The following is a 17,480-nucleotide window of genomic DNA, read 5'->3' on the forward strand; positions in this document are numbered from 1 at the left end:
CATGACACAGGCTCTGAGACGAGAAAGAGGGTTTCCTTTGGGGGATAAATTACGCAGCAAAAGCGGGTTTAGAAGATTTTGCGGGCTATAACAAGCTTAAACTAGAAAGAGCGGGAACATTTTGGCGGGAGACTTAAGTTTTAAAAAGGCGGAAAATTATAAAACTGAACTTGGATCATCAAGCTTAATATATAATCGTGTTTGGCGCCCACCAACACGCAAATAATAGAATTTTCCCATAGGGTGGGCCATGAAACACGATTATATATATAGGGTCGAACATCATCAAGCAATATATAATCGTGTTTGGCGTTCCTACACGCAAATAATTGAATATTCCCATAGGGTGGGCCGCCAAACACGATTATATATATATAGGCTTTCCAACAAGCTAAAACTAAAATAAGTCCCGTCCGGAGGACGAAAAGAGGGTTTCCTTTGGGGGATAAATTAAGCAGCAAAAGCGGGTTTAGAAGATTTTGCGGGCTATAACAAGCTTAAACTAGAAAGAGCGGGAACATTTTGGCGGGAGACTTAAGTTTTAAAAAGGCGGAAAATTATAAAACTGAACTTGGATCATCAAGCTTAATATATAATCGTGTTTGGCGCCCACCTACACGCAAATAATTGAATTTTCCCATAGGGTGGGCATGAAACACGATTATATATATAGGGTCGAACATCATCAAGCAATATATAATCGTGTTTGGCGCCCACCTACACGCAAATAGTTGAATATTCCCATAGGGTGGGCCGCCAAACACGATTATATATATATAGGCTTTCCAACAAGCTAAAACTAAAATAAGTCCCGTCCGGAGGACGAGAAAGAGGGTTTCCTTTGGGGGATAAATTATGCAGCAAAAGCGGGGTTTAGAAGATTTTGCGGGCTATAACAAGCTTAAACTAGAAAGAGCGGGAACATTTTGGCGGAAACTTAAGTTTTAAAAAGGCGGAAAATTATAAAACTGTTTATTCTATGACACTATAATATATTGTGAGATTGCTCAACAATAAACAGTTAAAAATAGGCCTATATCATGCCGTCACAAAAACAGGCCCCTAGCATGATTAAAATAATTATAAATCAACGCAATATAACTTGATTTATACTTTATTCCGTTAAGACTGTAACACAGAATATTGCTGTATGATTAAGCTAATGTAGGCTGCTTTGAAATCATTCCTAATTTTTACATTTATTCCGTTCGGTAGGTACGGAATAAAGCAAATTAATCAACTGCGCTTGAATTATTATTACCTCTAAAAATATCGTATAGGCCTATATCTCATACCATACCGGCACTAGAATGTCAGCATGATCATGTATAATCTACAAATATTTGCATATTCCGTTATTACTGTTACATGCTTTGACTTGATACCGTGTTTAAAAGTTGGGAAATGACACTGATTCGATTTATTCCGTAAAAGAATAAGACTGATAATCAAAAAAGCAATTGCTTTTTTTAAAATATTATTACAGACAAAATTTTGACGGAATAAATTGCATACTTTATACTATGATTTATTCCGTCATTTTATAGCCGACACGCGACAATAAAAGATTTATTATTATTATTATTATTACAGGCAATATTTTGACGGAATAAATTGCATACTTCATGCTTAGGACTACTATGATTTATTCCGTTATTACTGTAACATGTTATGACTTGATCCCGTGTTTAAAAGTTGGGAAGTGACACTGATTCGATTTATTCCGTTAAAAGAATAAAACTGATAATTAAAAAAAAAACATTTTTATATTATAAGGCCTACAGACAAAATTTTGACGGAATAAATTGCATACTTTATGCCTAGGCCTACTACTATGATTTATTCCGTCATTGTATAGCTAGCCGACACGCGACAATAACAGATTTATCTGCATAATTTTGACGGAATAAATGGCATGCCATAGTATAGGCCCTCTGGATTGCTATTTATTCCGTTAAAAACCGGGTTAAAAACGCATACGTTTACAAAATGTACTTGATGATGAACCTATAACTATACTATTAAACAACGGAATAAATGCTTTTCATTTTTACCGCTCCCAATTTTGTTTTAATAAGCATAGTAGGATAGGACAATACAAGAAAGAAAATGCTCTCAAAGACAAAAGCAACACTGGCAAACTTTTTTTGCAGCAGTGCTGCATTAATTCTGAATTGGCTGGGTGTTACTATACTGAAATTTTCGAATGTGAAAGGCATTTTGTACCACTGAAGTTTTTCGTACACATCGATAGCTTTATTAATATAAAGATTGACTTTTGTAGAATTTTGGTTGTGTATCCATTGATTTTATATGTGATTTCATTGAAAGAAGTGTTTTTTAATGCAATGATTTTCAACAACACACTCAACCTGGGCTCCTTGCATGAGGAATATTAGCTACAAGCATTAGCTGAGCATGCGTCCTGTCAATTTCTACTCTCGCACCCCTGATTTAGCATAGGGATTGGGCTCGTTTGCATATGCATGAGTTCGTTGAGTTGGTCGTAGCGTCCTTGGAGATAGTACATTTCTAGTAAAATGGTATAGATGAGTTTATAGTCAAAATGCGTGATGTATTTTAGCAGTTTAAACGTAGGCCTATGTTTTTGTAAATGTGCATAATTTCCAATCACGTCATGAGATGGCAACTATCACAGCACAAGTAATAATTTATCCTAGTGTATTTCCCCGGTAGAATACCTTGCATATGCCATAGACAAATTTTGATAACTTGGTTGGTAGACAGAGATGACGTCAGTGGTACTGATTTTGGTTTAGATCTGAAACCATATTAATACTACCTCAGGTTTAGATTGAGAAAGTATAGGCCTACATATCAAGTAATTATCTGGTGGGAATTGTTTTATTGTTGTATTAATTGTGGTATACTGAACCCGACAACCACATTTGAAGAAAATAATTATAACTATGATTAATTTTATCATGGGCTATATTTTTGCCGGCGGAGGAATATGGATTTAGCCTGGGGAGTTAGCTTTCAAAAACTGTATCACGTGTCATTACATGTGGATGGGATGGGTGAAGTTTCGTGTTACCAAAGTATGGTGTGTTACCATTACAACAACAACTTACTTATTTACATAGTAATTCCAATCACAGCGTGCTGATCTGTCTAAAGTAATAAACAAAGGTTGTTCAGTCGCACAGTAACAGTGCATGCACGTCATTAGAGGCGCTGTAGTTTAATATGAATATGCAAACGAGATGGCCGGTGACCGTGACTCAACTGTAAATGATTATTCTTCGGGACACCTTGACGGATTTTCCCGCAATTGACACACCGTGCTGTAAGCATGGTAAAGTGAACCTGTAAAATGTACCAAATGCAGTTTTTGATATTGCGGTACATGTCAGCTATTTTATGCAATTTTCGGCCGTTGTTTCGCCTACAGTTTGTTTAGGACTTCTTTGTTGTGGACCATACTATTTTGTTTTTACTGAAAGTGATAATTTCTCCATCATTTTGTTTCAAGTTGCTTTATTTATTACTAAATAGCCTATTCGGTCTGGGTATTAAATTGATAGGCCTAATGGCGCAGTGTAAAGGACCATGCGGTTATAAGTTGAGACTCCCAAAAGACTGACGGCGTGACATTTTTCTTGAACAAATGAAATGATAATGATATTTTCAAAATGAATACTTACACCCCTCATAGGGGTCTATGTAAAACAGTCAATTATCAGAATTGCAAGTGTAGTCTAAAAGTGACAAAGAGATATTGTATTCTCTGGTTTGGAATGAGTATTTATGACTGAAAGCAGTTTAAGCAGCTAATTAGCACTAATTAAACCTTTTGAATAAATAATTAGGTCTGTTAATGAAGTAAATTTTGATCACCCTGTATACATAGAAGCAAACATCGCACCCAAAATAAAGTATATTTCTGGTTGGCTTTTTCAATTCAAGCTCTGTTTGATTTTGTGGTCCTCAGATTGAGAAAATATTCCTGAAAAGAAAAATATACCACATATTCCTTAAAAAGTTCATTTTTACACACTGTATATATCGTCTAGTACACCCTGAATATTGATTTCGAATTTTGGTCAGTTTAATCTCTGTTCTTAATGCTTTCCAGAAATAGGCCTACCTGTAATTGGTTCATAAAATGATATAACTATTCATCATAAAATTGAAAACAATGGCCATACCCGATGTCAGTCAATGGTATATCCAAACCACAATATGAACCTGAAGACTCGTCATCAGACTTAGACACTATCCATGCTATCAATGAGGAATTGCTATTACCCCATACCACAGTATTATGTTTATAATCATTCCTAGGCCTTATTAAAGGCTCAAATGCATACAACTTTTTAACTCATTTATGTTAAGTACAAACTTGAGAATAATTATGTTCTTCATTTTAAGTAAATGTCATCATATGTTATTAAGTATACCAAGAAATGAACTAAGTACTCAGCATATAAATTAATTTGTGCCCTCATTGTGGGTTTTAAGACAAAATAAAATAAAGGAAACAAACATCATTCTCCTTTTTACAGTGTCGTTTCTAAAAGCTCATTTTTAAGCCAAAGGTCCTCTCAGTGAATGTGAAATCCAACATTTTTTCTTCATTCACTGCGCCGTCTTTTTTAAAGACATTTCTTGTTTAATTTACTATAATTTTCACCAAGATACATTTCTACACATTAAATATAATATCTTACCAAATTTTTTAACAAGATTATAGGACAATACAGCAAGAAAACATTAAACAATTAAAAAAACATCATCATTTTTGCTATTTGCGTATAGTGCGACCAATTTTCAGTAAGCTAGGGGGGTCCAACTTTGGCGCCAAAATAGTGGGCCGTGAAATACGATATTGCCTACCTAGATATAGGGTCGATGACACTGTGACCTATATAATGGCATTGATTTGAATTGTAAATTTGTATGCACATGAATGATGCATGGCCATGGGAGGTCTGAGACTGAATGCACCCGGTCAGTCTAGCCTACACATAACTGTCAACTTATAATTATTGTGTGTCAATTCACAATTTGTATAAATACCTTTTGCAATCATCTGAAACGTCTTTTCTAATAAAAGATGAGAGTAACGCTCTTATTTTACGAGGAGCTCCAACAGCAGACCGCTTTCGCTTTTCTGCCATCGTTTCGTTTTGTTTCGAATTGGAAATTCCTCCGTTTGTAAGGAGCACCTCTTCACAAGACACTCGCACAAAGGGGGGGGGGCGGTGTAGGCCGAGGGTGTAGGTGTATGGGGCACTGGGCAGTGCCGCCGACAAAATGGGGGGGGGGGGGGAATATTTTTGGCGTAATATTGGAAATATTGAACAAAAACATGCTATTTTAGTCCATTATGTGAATTTGAAAGGACCTAGGTCAAAAACTATCACAGGCATGATGCACCATCATTAACTTTTTTGTTCAGAATAACTAGGTTGACATAATGACATATATTTTAAATCAATAAAATATTTATTTTTTTTTCCCATGCAAAAATTACATTTTTAGGTCAAAAATGGCCAAAATAGCAAAAAAATATGATTTTTGCCATTTTTTTATATTTTATAAAAGTTGCGCTGTGACATTTGTATTTACCAGTGTTGGAAATGCACGTGACATGTAACATCTACAACAGGAATGCAATTTCTACTCAATTTATTTTTAAAGTTACAGCTATTTTAATATTTGACATTTTTGGGCAAAAATTGAAAAAAATCACGAAAAACACATTTTAACCCTAAATAACTCCTAAATGTGCCAAGTAAAACGTGGGAACTTTTTGGATATTAATTCAGACATTTGTTGTGTTATGATGTTGTGCCCAAGAGGGGACTACAAAAGTGGAAAACCAAGGGCCGTAGAGCTAGAGATGCATGCCCCATAGTCTACTGTCCATAGGTTGTACATAAGTGTACTATACTGTCATGTCCATAGGTTGAATAAGTATGCTGCATAAGGCTGAGTTCACATAGAAGTATACGGTATACGGTATTCGCTATACGAAATACGCTCATTCGATCAGGCTGAGTTCATATAGGAGTATACTAAGTGAACTCAGCCTGGTCAAATGAGCGTATTTCGTATAGCTAATAGCGAGTATACATTTGTAGGTCAGTTTACCAATTTTCTTCGTCTAATCAAATGCTTGTAACTTTACTTCTTGAGGTCACATTGCATTGAATGAGGTGTCATAATGTGCAGAATTAGATAGTGCATCTATTACAAAAAAATGAATTTACCCACATATGGTTTAGTTTTAAAATTAGGATGGTATACGATGCACTAAAATCGAGCACGCACGATTCCCACTATACTATTCTATACGCAGGTATACGGCCTTTTCGAATAGTGCCTATGTGACCCGGTACTATGAAATTACCTTGCCCGATTTATGCTATACGAGTGCACCTGCAAAACGTGCACCGTATACCCGAATAGTATACTTCTATGTGATCGTAGCCTTATGTGACCCGGTACTATGAAATTGTCTTGCTCGATTTAAGCTATACGCGTGCACCTACAAAACGTGCACCGTATACCCGAATAGTATACTTCTATGTGAACGCAGCCTAACCTACTCATACTGTACGAGCAGTGTACGAACTTTCAATCGATAACAAGCAAGCAAGGCTTCTCTATTCAATCCGACAAGAATTGGAATCCATGGATGGTCCATTTCTTTCTGAGGTTTTGATCCCGGGTTTTGATATCAGTAGACCCTAATACTGATAACGATTTTTGTTCAGGGACCATCACAGATTTGATAAAGAAATACCCATGCAGCTATAAAAATGCATGGTTGGCAAATTATGACCCTTTTATTCTACGAACAACTTGATATAGGCCTAATGATTCTTTTGTTATAAATATCACACTCTATAATAACCCACTTCGCTCAAATCAAATCAATTTCAGTGACCAAAAGAAATCTGGTATGTGTGCGAGTAAACTGCTTAAAATGTCAGGACAAAGGTGTTTATTACCGGATTCGCACCATCCACTTTTACTGTCTACATTCAATTGAATTTAGTGACTGATATCTAATTGTTGGGGTTAACGACTCCAGGGATTTACATTTCCTGAAAGAAATTACACAGAGAGTTGAAGAATCCCTCTAAGTTGTTCAGGTGCAATCTTATCCATGTAGGTAGGTAGGCCTAGGCCTACCAGTCAATATTTGACACATATGAAAAAAGGGGGGGAAAATTACGACAAATTTCATCGTGTATAGGCCTATGTCCTTTATGAAATTCGCAATATGATACAAATTTTATGGCAAATTATTCAAAATTAATATTTTTTATATCTAACAGTCCTCGAAGTAAATCTAATCATGGTAGGTATATGATCTAATGATATGCATGTAGCTGAGAGGAAACGCCAACAATCATTTGAAAATTGTGATCTTTCGTATTGAAGATCTAGATTTTCCCCAAAAATACACCTAGAAAATTGACAGGTAGTGATCGCCACGAATTCTCTAAATTCAGTACATTTCCGTTGTCAACCGTGTAATTGAATGGGATTATTTTGAAATTTTAAAACGCTTAAAATATCACAAACTAGTAGGCCTATGTTAATAAATGATATTAATTAATACAAGCTAAAACCGGCAGGGTTCGATAATGAATCACACAAACTAACCGAGTGTATTGAAAATGCCATACGGCTGAGAGGTTTTGCCGTCTACGCCCATCATCATGCCGCTCACCGCCTGAAAATTGAGGCCTGTTTGGGAAAAAAACGTGTATCTTCAATACGAAATGTCAATATTTTCAAATGATCGTTGGCTTTTCCTCCCAGCTAGGCCTACACACACTAGTATCTTTGGATTTATGAATTTTACTTCGAGAACTTTTAAATATGAAAAAAAAAATCAATTGTTAATAATTTGCCATAAAATTTGTATTAAATCTCCAAAATTTCAAAAAATCTAAATTTAATATCATCAGGACATTCCTCGTATTCAGAATACAATTCGATGTCTGATGTGCTCTCATGTCCCACAAAAAACACTGTGCAAACGCTGTTACTTTGTTTGCTAATCCAAAAATAAGGTTCGCTTGTCCGAAAAAAAGGGTTCGCTAATCCGAATTCAAATATAGAATAGTTTGCATTATCTTGTTTTGTTACCTAGGTAACACAGTAAAATTTCAAATCCCATTGAACTTTTTTTTACCCAGTTAAGTTTGATTCTCAGGGTGGACATGGGAGTTTGGGCAGCCTTTTTTTTTTTTTGCCGATGGTTTAGTTTTAAAATTAGGACGGTATACGCTGCACTAAAATCGAGCACGCACGATACGCGGGTATATACGGCCTTTCGAATAGTGCCTTATGTGACCCGGTACTATGAAATTACCTTGCCCGATTTAAGCTATACGCGTGCACTTGCAAAACGTGCACCGTATACCCGAATAGTATACTTCTATGTGATCGTAGCCTTATGTGACCCGGTACTATGAAATTACCTTGCCCGATTTAAGCTATACGCGTGCACCTGCAAAACGTGCACCGTATACCCGAATAGTATACTTCTATGTGATCGCAGCCTAATGCAAACTATTCTTTATTTTTGTACTATTTTGTACTATCAAAATGAACATTTTGACACTGATTCCGTCAAAATCGGACCACTTTTACGGTTTCTTTTTACCCCTGTATAGAACCAAACATTTGACCTTTGACCTTTATGGTAATAACTCGAGAACGGAACAATTGTAGATAGGTCAAACAATACTGTACATTTTCTGAATCCTGAATTTTTGAACCCTGTGGAACCCAAAATTTAACATTTGACCCTTTTGCCAGTAACTCAAGAACTTACCATATGCTTTCAGTATTTCTCCTTCTACATGAGTAGGCCCTACTTAACAATTCCTTATTAGGACAAATGAGCCAAGTAGTACATCGGAGATAGGTCAAACTATTCTTTTTCGGAATCATTATGATGCGTACATCGTTATGATTTTTAACCAGATTTGGTCAACTTTAAAATTTGACCCCGGATAATCAGCCATTTTGGTTTTACGCAAACATAGCTCAATCCTAAATCATTCATTTTTTTTATCATTTCAATTTTATTCATAATACACATAAAAACAGATATATTAAAAATGAATACATTTAAGGCCAGACAGGAGGCATACTAAACAACAGGACAATACAACAAATAAATGCAGGTTATAAAGGAATACATCAAAAATATTATAAATTAGAAATAATATTGCATAAAAAAGTTGACAGGGGCCCGCCCGAAACAATAATTATTGCATTAATTGGAGGTAAAACAAAAGTTTACTTTTTTACCAATTTCTTGATAAAAGAGCCAAAAACATGATTTTGGTATGTTTTCTGATAATCAAGTTACAAAAATCTTGCACCAAGCCTAAGCATTCAAAATCTTGAGTTGATGTCGAAATTTTGCTCCAATTTTCACTTTTTTGTATATTACTTTATTAAATGAAACATGTTTTTTCCAAAAATTAGAATGCATAAATTAAAATTAGACTTCGCACAAGTCTTCAGACTTTTTAATCTCAAAAAATGAGTGCTGTATTTTTCTGGAATGGTGAGTAGGCCCTTTCCCCTGCGGGGATTTTTGTTTAACTTTTAATATGGCGTTCTGGTGAACTCGTAGATGCACATGGAGCTGCTGCCCCCTTAATTAATTGGCTATGTCACTGACTGAATCGAACTTTGGACCTCTTCCCCCGTCACGCATTTCCCTTTGCAACAATTGCCAGACCTTTTCATCTTGTCCCGGGAATTTTTGAAATATCGAGAGATGACAATTATTTATACATATGAACAAACCATTTGCGCGAGATTTATCTCAGAAATAACAGGTTTACATTTGTTCGAGAAGTCTAGCCAAGAATTTGCTCACCGATAGCTTCACAATCGTGTGCAAATTCGAAGCTAAAGTTCTCGAGTGTAAGTTTACATTTGCAATTTACCGTGGCCTGTTTTGTTCGGCTATGCTCTGCATACGTTTTGACAGTAAAATGAATCTATCGATGCACACAATTAGGCCCAACAATAATAGAATTCTCACCCGCGACAGACTACTCTGTCTGAAATTATGAGACATTAATCACTGATATGACTTACATTGCAAAGAGGTCCGGCGAACCCAGATGATAATGCAAATTGACTGCGGAACGAACTTGGTACTCAATAATTAGACAGCCATGTTTATCTGTGGTCATACGACTTTGACAAATGGTTCCATCTATGTGTATTCACTCAGTTCAAATAATTTAATCTCCCTGCTCCTCAAACTTTTGAAATTTGTAGTTACTACAACTGGTTCACTGGACGGCATAACTTAATAACATGCATGCCAGTTTTTATGAATGTTTCGCAGTAACAGTTGATACATTTTAATACATTTTAATGCAAGCTATTGATTCACATACCATAGACAATCATGTAATGTTTACTTCAACGTGTTGCCAGAGAGTAGATATTCGGTTTTGCGTCCGATACAGGCATGATACTGCTCAATGGGCTGTGAATAACTGATAGTACTCAATAGGTTATTGCACAATACTGCAATCCGAAGAACTTTGTTTGCAAAGTCCTAAATTTGATCCAATGAGATCGATTGTACTTTTTGGCCAACAGTGTAACATTCAAGCTTATTTGTATTTGTTAGTCGCTCGTCGCTATCTACTAGAGTATATAACAAGTGTACATTAGGGAGTGACGTGGGTGTGACCAATCAGGATCCAGAAGGCATTGTTTTCCATTTGATTTGGTGGTAAAACATAGACAACTAGAAGTGCGACCTCTGTCGTCGAACTCGTTTGACATGATTAGAGGGCCAAAACAGTTTCAATCTCCGGTATCGCATTTTAAGGGGTCGTTTCGTGATGTGTCGCCGATTTCGAGACAGAAAATGCATTTTTCGTGTTGACACCATGGATTATATTTTCGTAATTTTTACACCATTTATAAGAACTCGTGAATGTTTCTAAAATTGTGATTGAAGTTAAGCCTTTACCCATCTGATGGGTAGAGGACGCCTGCTTTGGGGTTGCAGGAAGTAAAACGTCCCCCATATATCACAAATCATAAGTTGATCTAAATCAACGTCATAAAAGATTTGTGATTTTTAGTTTTTACTTCCAAAACATTTTTGTAGGGGGCGCTAATTAATGTTCAAAAAGTAGTTTCACTGGTCTCCTCCACAGCCGAGATGATTCCGCTCATTCAACACAAACCGGCGGCGGAGGAGACTACGGTAAAAAAGGGTACGTAAATGCCTGCCGCTGATTCAATCCTAAACCGCCTGGGAGACTACTAACTGCGGGTACAACAAGCCCCAAATAACAATTTAAAAGCCGGCTGAATGATTTATGAAAATAAATGACTTTGGTTCAGAGAAGTTGAATTTTGCTTGGATTGGAACTTTAGCAGACCAGACAGTAAAACGAATGTCATCTTATAGAGATCATTCATGAAACTGTAATCATACTTAGTTCTAGTAAATCTTACTCTCACTCGTGCTCTCACTCTTCCTGCAGAATTTACCCGTTTCAAATTCAATCTGCGTAAGAATTTGTGTAGTTCAGTGAATGTAAACCAGTTGTAGCATAGACAGTAGTTTTCTCTACTGCCATTTACATTGAGACACAGTTGCCGCAAAAATTATACCAAACCAAACCAAAACAAAACAAAACAAAACAAAACAAAACAAAACAAAACAAAACAAAACAAAACAAAACAAAACAAAACAAAACACAACAAAACACAACAAAACAAAACAAAACAAAACATCATACATTTGCAATGACACCGAGGTCACGTGTAAATATAGTGGGCGAGCTATAAACATAGGGCCTATATAAACAGCTCATTCAGAAGTATGATCATGGCGGCGAACATGTCTGTTTTGATCACTCTTGTGGTTGAGAAGCGTTCCGAATGTCCTGCGCGCATCCTACGCCTCATGAAGATTCTTAGAAGCTGATAGGCCTACTTCCGGTAATACAGCGCACAATTTATAGTGCAAATTAAATATCTCGTGTCAATACCCATCAGATATGAGAAAGATATTGATGTGCGATACATATAAATACGGCTAGTGTTTCAATAGTGAGCAAGTTTCAAATAATTTTTGACTGGATATAAATATACAGCAATGTACTGCTCCCACTATAAACACGCTGAAAGTCACACTAGCAATGATAAAAAATAATTATATACAGCTGCTCTCAACCAGCTCTAATCATAAAAGGCAAGGGTTAAAAAGCTACATTGACTCAAACATTGATTAAGCAGCAGAAAATAAAAGAAATCTAAATAACATTGGAGGCTTGAGTGGGTTAGGACAGGTGTGATAAACCGTAAGGCCGAGTAAAAAAAAACCATGTTTCTCGTCCGCGCCCTCCTCCTTTTTTGAAGATTTTTCAAATGTCTTTTTATTTTGTAAACTTTCAGTTATAACTTGTTGAAAAAGATGTTTCAGAAGTTGAAACCTATTTTATGGCTTTGTAAATGCATACATCATTTAAGAAGAGTTTTGTGATCACTATAGAGGGGCCTATCTCTCAGAACAATAAAATAAAAAGGGCCTCCTCCTTTTTCTCAGATATCAATCCGTGTGTCGAATACCCAAAATATGGTGCCAAATAGAGGTATTTAGCGTCATTTTCCAATAAAAAATAGAAAATAAAAAGCCCCTCATTCTCCTAATTTTCAAAAACCTGGACGAGAAACATATTTTTATTTTTACTAGGCCTAATAGGAAACAAAAAGTATGGAGAGCCAAATGAGAAAGACTGGAAAAAGGCACTAAAAACATATGGATAGCCAAGCAGGTCACAAAGAGGTCACAATGGGAGGGACAATTGAAAATAACCAAACAATCCAATATCTATCATTTTCTTCGGAGGGGGAGGGGTCCCAATTTTTTTTCTAAACGCGCGGCAAATTATAGCCGTTTTACCGGCTCCGTGATTTTGCGTACTGAATCCTAACCTTTTTCGTTCTGATTATCATCTAGAACGTGTGTTAGGCCATGCTTTTTTGGAACATTATTATTTCGCATGTTTTTTTGCTTTGCTTGCTATCTTCTGTAGATAGCATTTAGGGCCTACAATGAAAATAATTCATACCTCTATTTTTTCTTTATGTTTAATCACGATCACGGTAGGTTTATATGAGACAAAAATTTGGTGTACTGAATCCTCACATTTTGCGTACTGGATCATTATCATCTAGAACGCGTGCTAGGCAATGTTTTTGGAACATTATTATTTTGCATGTTTTTTGCTTTCCTTGCTATCTTCTGTAGATAGCATTTAGGGCCTACAAAGAAAATAATTCATACCTCAATTTTTTTCTTTTTGTTTAATGATTTTTAAGACAAAAGATATCAATCACGGCGGGTCAAAAATATGAGACAAAAAAATGATTTTTGCGTACTGAATCATCATTGTTTTTTGTTCTGTTTTTATTTTGCTTTTTTTATTTTTTTCTTATTTTCTTTCTATCATGTTCCCAATAATCTCTGCTATATAAGCGCCGTTTAACATTTTGGTCAGCTTCTTCATTTTAGCATTTCTTTATATCTTTGCATTCGGCATAATGCCGGTTTTTTTCTAATCGCGCGGCAAATTATAGCCGTTTTACCGGCCCCGGGATTTTACGTACCGGCACTGAATCCTCACATTTTGCGTACTGAATCATTATCATCTAGAACGCGTGTTAAGCAATGCAATGTTTTTTGGAACATTATTATTTCGCATGTTTTTGCTTTCCTTGCTATCTTCTGTAGATAGCATTTAGGGCCTACAATGAAAATAATTCATACCTCTATTTTTTCATTATGTTTAATGATTTTTTTTAATGATTGTCATATTGACTGTCTACCGTAGATAGCAATCACGGCGAGTTTATATGAGACTAAATTAATTTTTTGCGTACTGAATCATCATTGTTTTTTGTTTTGTTTTGTTTTTGTTTTCTTGTTCTTGTTTTCTTTTTTGTTTTGTTTCTTATTTTCTTTCCTTCATGTTCCCAATAATCTCTGCTATATAAGTGCATTTTAAAATTTTGGTCAGCTTCTTCATTTTAACATTTCTTTATAGCTTTGCATATTTTTTTTCTAAATGCGCGTCAAATTATAATGCGTTTTACCGGCCCGGGATTTTGCGTACTGAATCCTCACATTTGCCGTACTGAATCATTATCATCTAGAACGCGTGTTAGGCAATGTTTTTTGGAACATTATTATTTTGCATGTTTTTTGCTTTGCTTGCTATCTTCTGTAGATAGCATTGAGAGCTTACAAAGAAAATAATTCATACCTCTATTTTTTCTTTATGTTTAAAGATTTTTTAATGATTATCATTTTGACTCGCGAAGATAGCAATCACGGCGGATTTATATGAGACAAAAAGTAATTGTTTTGCGTACTGAATCATCATTGTTTTTGTTTTGTTTTTATTTTGTTTTTATTTTGCTTCTTTGTTTGGTTTCATATTTTCTTTCCTTCATGTTCCCAATAATCTCTGCTATATAAGTGCCGTTTTAAATTTTGGTCAGCTTCTTCATTCTAACATTTCTTTATAACTTTGCATTCGGCCTAATGCCGATTGTTTTTTCTAAACGCATAGCAAATTATAGCCGGTTTACCGGCCCCAGGATTTTGCGCACGGAATCCTCACATTTTGCGTGCTGAATCATTATCATCTAGAACGCGTGTTAGGCAATGTTTTTTGGAACATTATTATTTTGCATGTTTTTAGCTTTGCTTGCTATCTTCTGTAGATAGCATTTATGGTCTACAAAGAAAATATTTCATACCTCTATTTTTTCTTTATGTTTAATGATTTTTTTAATGATTATCATTTTGACTATCTACCGATGATAGCATTCACGGCGGGTTTATATGAGACAGAAAGTAATTTTTTGCGTACTGAATAATCCTTGTTTTTTGTTTTGTTTTTGTTTTGTTTTTATTTTGCTTTTTTGTTTTGTTTCTTATTTTCTTTCCTTCATGTTCCCAATAATCTCTGCTATATAAGTGCCGTTTTAAATTTTGGCCAGCTTCTTCATTTTAACATTTCTTCATAGCTTTGCATTCGGCCTAATGCCGATTTTATTTTCTAAATGCGCATCAAATTATAGTCGTTTTACCGGCCCCGGGATTTTGCGCACTGAATCCTCACATTTGCCGTACTGAATTATTATCATCTAGAACGCGTGTTAGGTAATGTTTTTTTTTGAACATTATTATTTTGCATGTATTTTGCTTTGCTTGTTCTCTTCTGTAGATAGCATTTAGGGCTTACAAAGAAAATAATTTATACCTCTATTTTTTATTTATGTGTAATGATATTTTTAATGATTATCATTTTGACTGTCTACCAAAGATAACAATCACGGCGGGTTTATATATGAGACAAAAAGTAATATTTTGCGTACTGAATAATCCTTGTTTTTGTTTGGTTTTGTTTTTGCTTTTTTGTTTTGTTTCTTATTTTCTTTCTTTCATGTTCCCAATAATCTCTGCTATATAAGTGCCGTTTTTAATTTTGGTCAGCTTCTTCATTTTAACCTTTCTTTATAGCTTTGCATTCAGCCTAATACCGATTTTATTTTCTAAATGCGCATCAAATTATAGTCGTTTTACCGGCCCCGGGATTTTGCGCACTGAATCCTCACATTTGCCGTACTGAATTATTATCATCCAGAACGCGTGTTAGACAATGTTTTTTGGAACATTATTATTTTGCATGTATTTTGCTTTGTTTGCTATCTTCTGTAGATAGCATTTAGGGCTTACAAAGAAAATATTTCATAGGCCTACCTCTATTTTTTCTTGATGTTTAATGATTTTTTTAATGATAATCATTTTGACTGTCTACCAAAGATGGCAATCACGACGGGTTTATATGAGACAAAAAGTAATTTTTTGCGTTCTGAATAATCCTTGCTTTTTTGTTTTGTTTGTTTTGTTTTGTTTTGTTTTGTTTTGTTTTGTTTTTGCTTTTTTGTTTTGTTTATAATTTTCTTTCCTTCATGTTCCCAATAATCTCTGCTATATAAGTGCCGTTTTAAATTTTGGTCAGCTTCTTCTTTTTAACATTTCTTTATAGCTTTGCATTCGGCCTAATGCCGATTTTTTTCTAAATGCGCGTCAAATTATAGTCGTTTTACCGGTCCCTGGATTTTGCGCACTGAATCCTCACATTTGCCGAACAGAATTATTATCATCTAGAACGCGTGTTAGGCAATGTTTTTTTTTGAACATTATAATTTTGCATGTTTTTTCTCTGCTTGCTATCTTCTGTAGATAGCATTTACGGCTTACAAAGAAAATAATTCATTTTTAATGATTATCATTTTGACTGTCTATCAAAGATAGCAATCACGGCGGCGGGTATATATGAGACAAAAAGTTATTTTTTGCGTAGGCCTACTGAATAATCCTTGTTTTTTGTTTTGTTTTGTTTTTGTTTTGTTTTGTTTTTGCTTTTTTGTTTTGTTTCTAATTTTCTTTCCTTCATGTTCCCAATAATCTCTGCTATATAAGTGCCGTTTTAAATTTTGGTTAGCTTCTTCTTTTTAACATTTCTTTATAGCTTTGCATTCGGCCTAGTGCTGATTTTTTTTCTAAATGCACGTGAAATTATAGTCGTTACCGGGCCCGCGATTTTGCGTACTGAATCCTCACATTTGCCGTACTGAATCATTATCATCTAGAACGCGTGTTAGGTAATGCTTTTTTTTGGAACATTATTATTTTGCATGTTTTTTGCTTTGCTTGCTATCTTCTGTAGATAGCATTTAGGGCTTACAAAGAAAATAATTCATACCTCTATTTTTTTCTTTATGTTTAATGATGTTTTTAATGATAATCATTTTGACTGTCTACCAAAGATAGCAATCATGACGGGTTTCTTTATATTTTTTAGTTCGATTAAAGATTTCTTTATAATTATTTGGTTTTTTGTTTTGTTTTTGTTTTGTTTTTGTTTTTGTTTTGTTTTGTTTTGTTTTGTTTTGTTTTGTTTTGTTTTGTTTTGTTTTGTTTTGTTTTGTTTTGTTTTGTTTTGTTTTGTTTTGATTTGTTTTGTTTTGTTTTGTTTTGTTTTGTTTTGTTTTTGCTTTTTTGTTTTGTTTCTAATTTTCTTTCCTTCATGTTCCTAATAATCTCTGTTATATAAGTGCCGTTTTAAATTTTGGTCAGCTTCTTCTTTTTAACATTTCTTTATAGCTTTGCATTCGGCCTTGTGCCGATTTTTTTTCTAAATGCGCGTCAAATTATAGTCGTTTTACCGGCCCGGGATTTTACGCACTGAATCCTCGCATTTGCCGTACTGAATTATTATCATCTAGTAGAACGCGTGTTAGGCAATGTTTTTTGGAACATTATTATTTTGCATGTTTTTTGCTTTGCTTGCTATCTTCTGTAGATAGCATTTAGGGCTTACAAAGAAAATAATTCATACCTCTATTTTTTTTTC

The 17,480-nt window shown here is 34.9% G+C and overlaps 1 protein-coding gene across 1 annotated transcript in view; it reads right to left on the reverse strand.

The window, feature by feature from the left end:
• The window catches only part of LOC140158893 (zinc finger C3HC-type protein 1-like), a 28,308-nt gene extending 23,158 nt beyond the window's left edge, over positions 1 to 5,150 (reverse strand). Inside the window, exon 1 of the mRNA XM_072182160.1 lies at positions 5,044 to 5,150. Within this exon, the coding sequence (XP_072038261.1) occupies positions 5,044 to 5,144 (101 nt within the window). The 5' untranslated portion in view covers positions 5,145 to 5,150. The remainder of the gene's footprint in view (positions 1 to 5,043) is intronic.
• Positions 5,151 to 17,480: the final 12,330 nt, after the last annotated feature.

Source organism: Amphiura filiformis, chromosome 8 (assembly GCF_039555335.1).
Source record: "Amphiura filiformis chromosome 8, Afil_fr2py, whole genome shotgun sequence".
Taxonomy (NCBI): Eukaryota; Metazoa; Echinodermata; class Ophiuroidea; order Amphilepidida; family Amphiuridae; genus Amphiura; species Amphiura filiformis.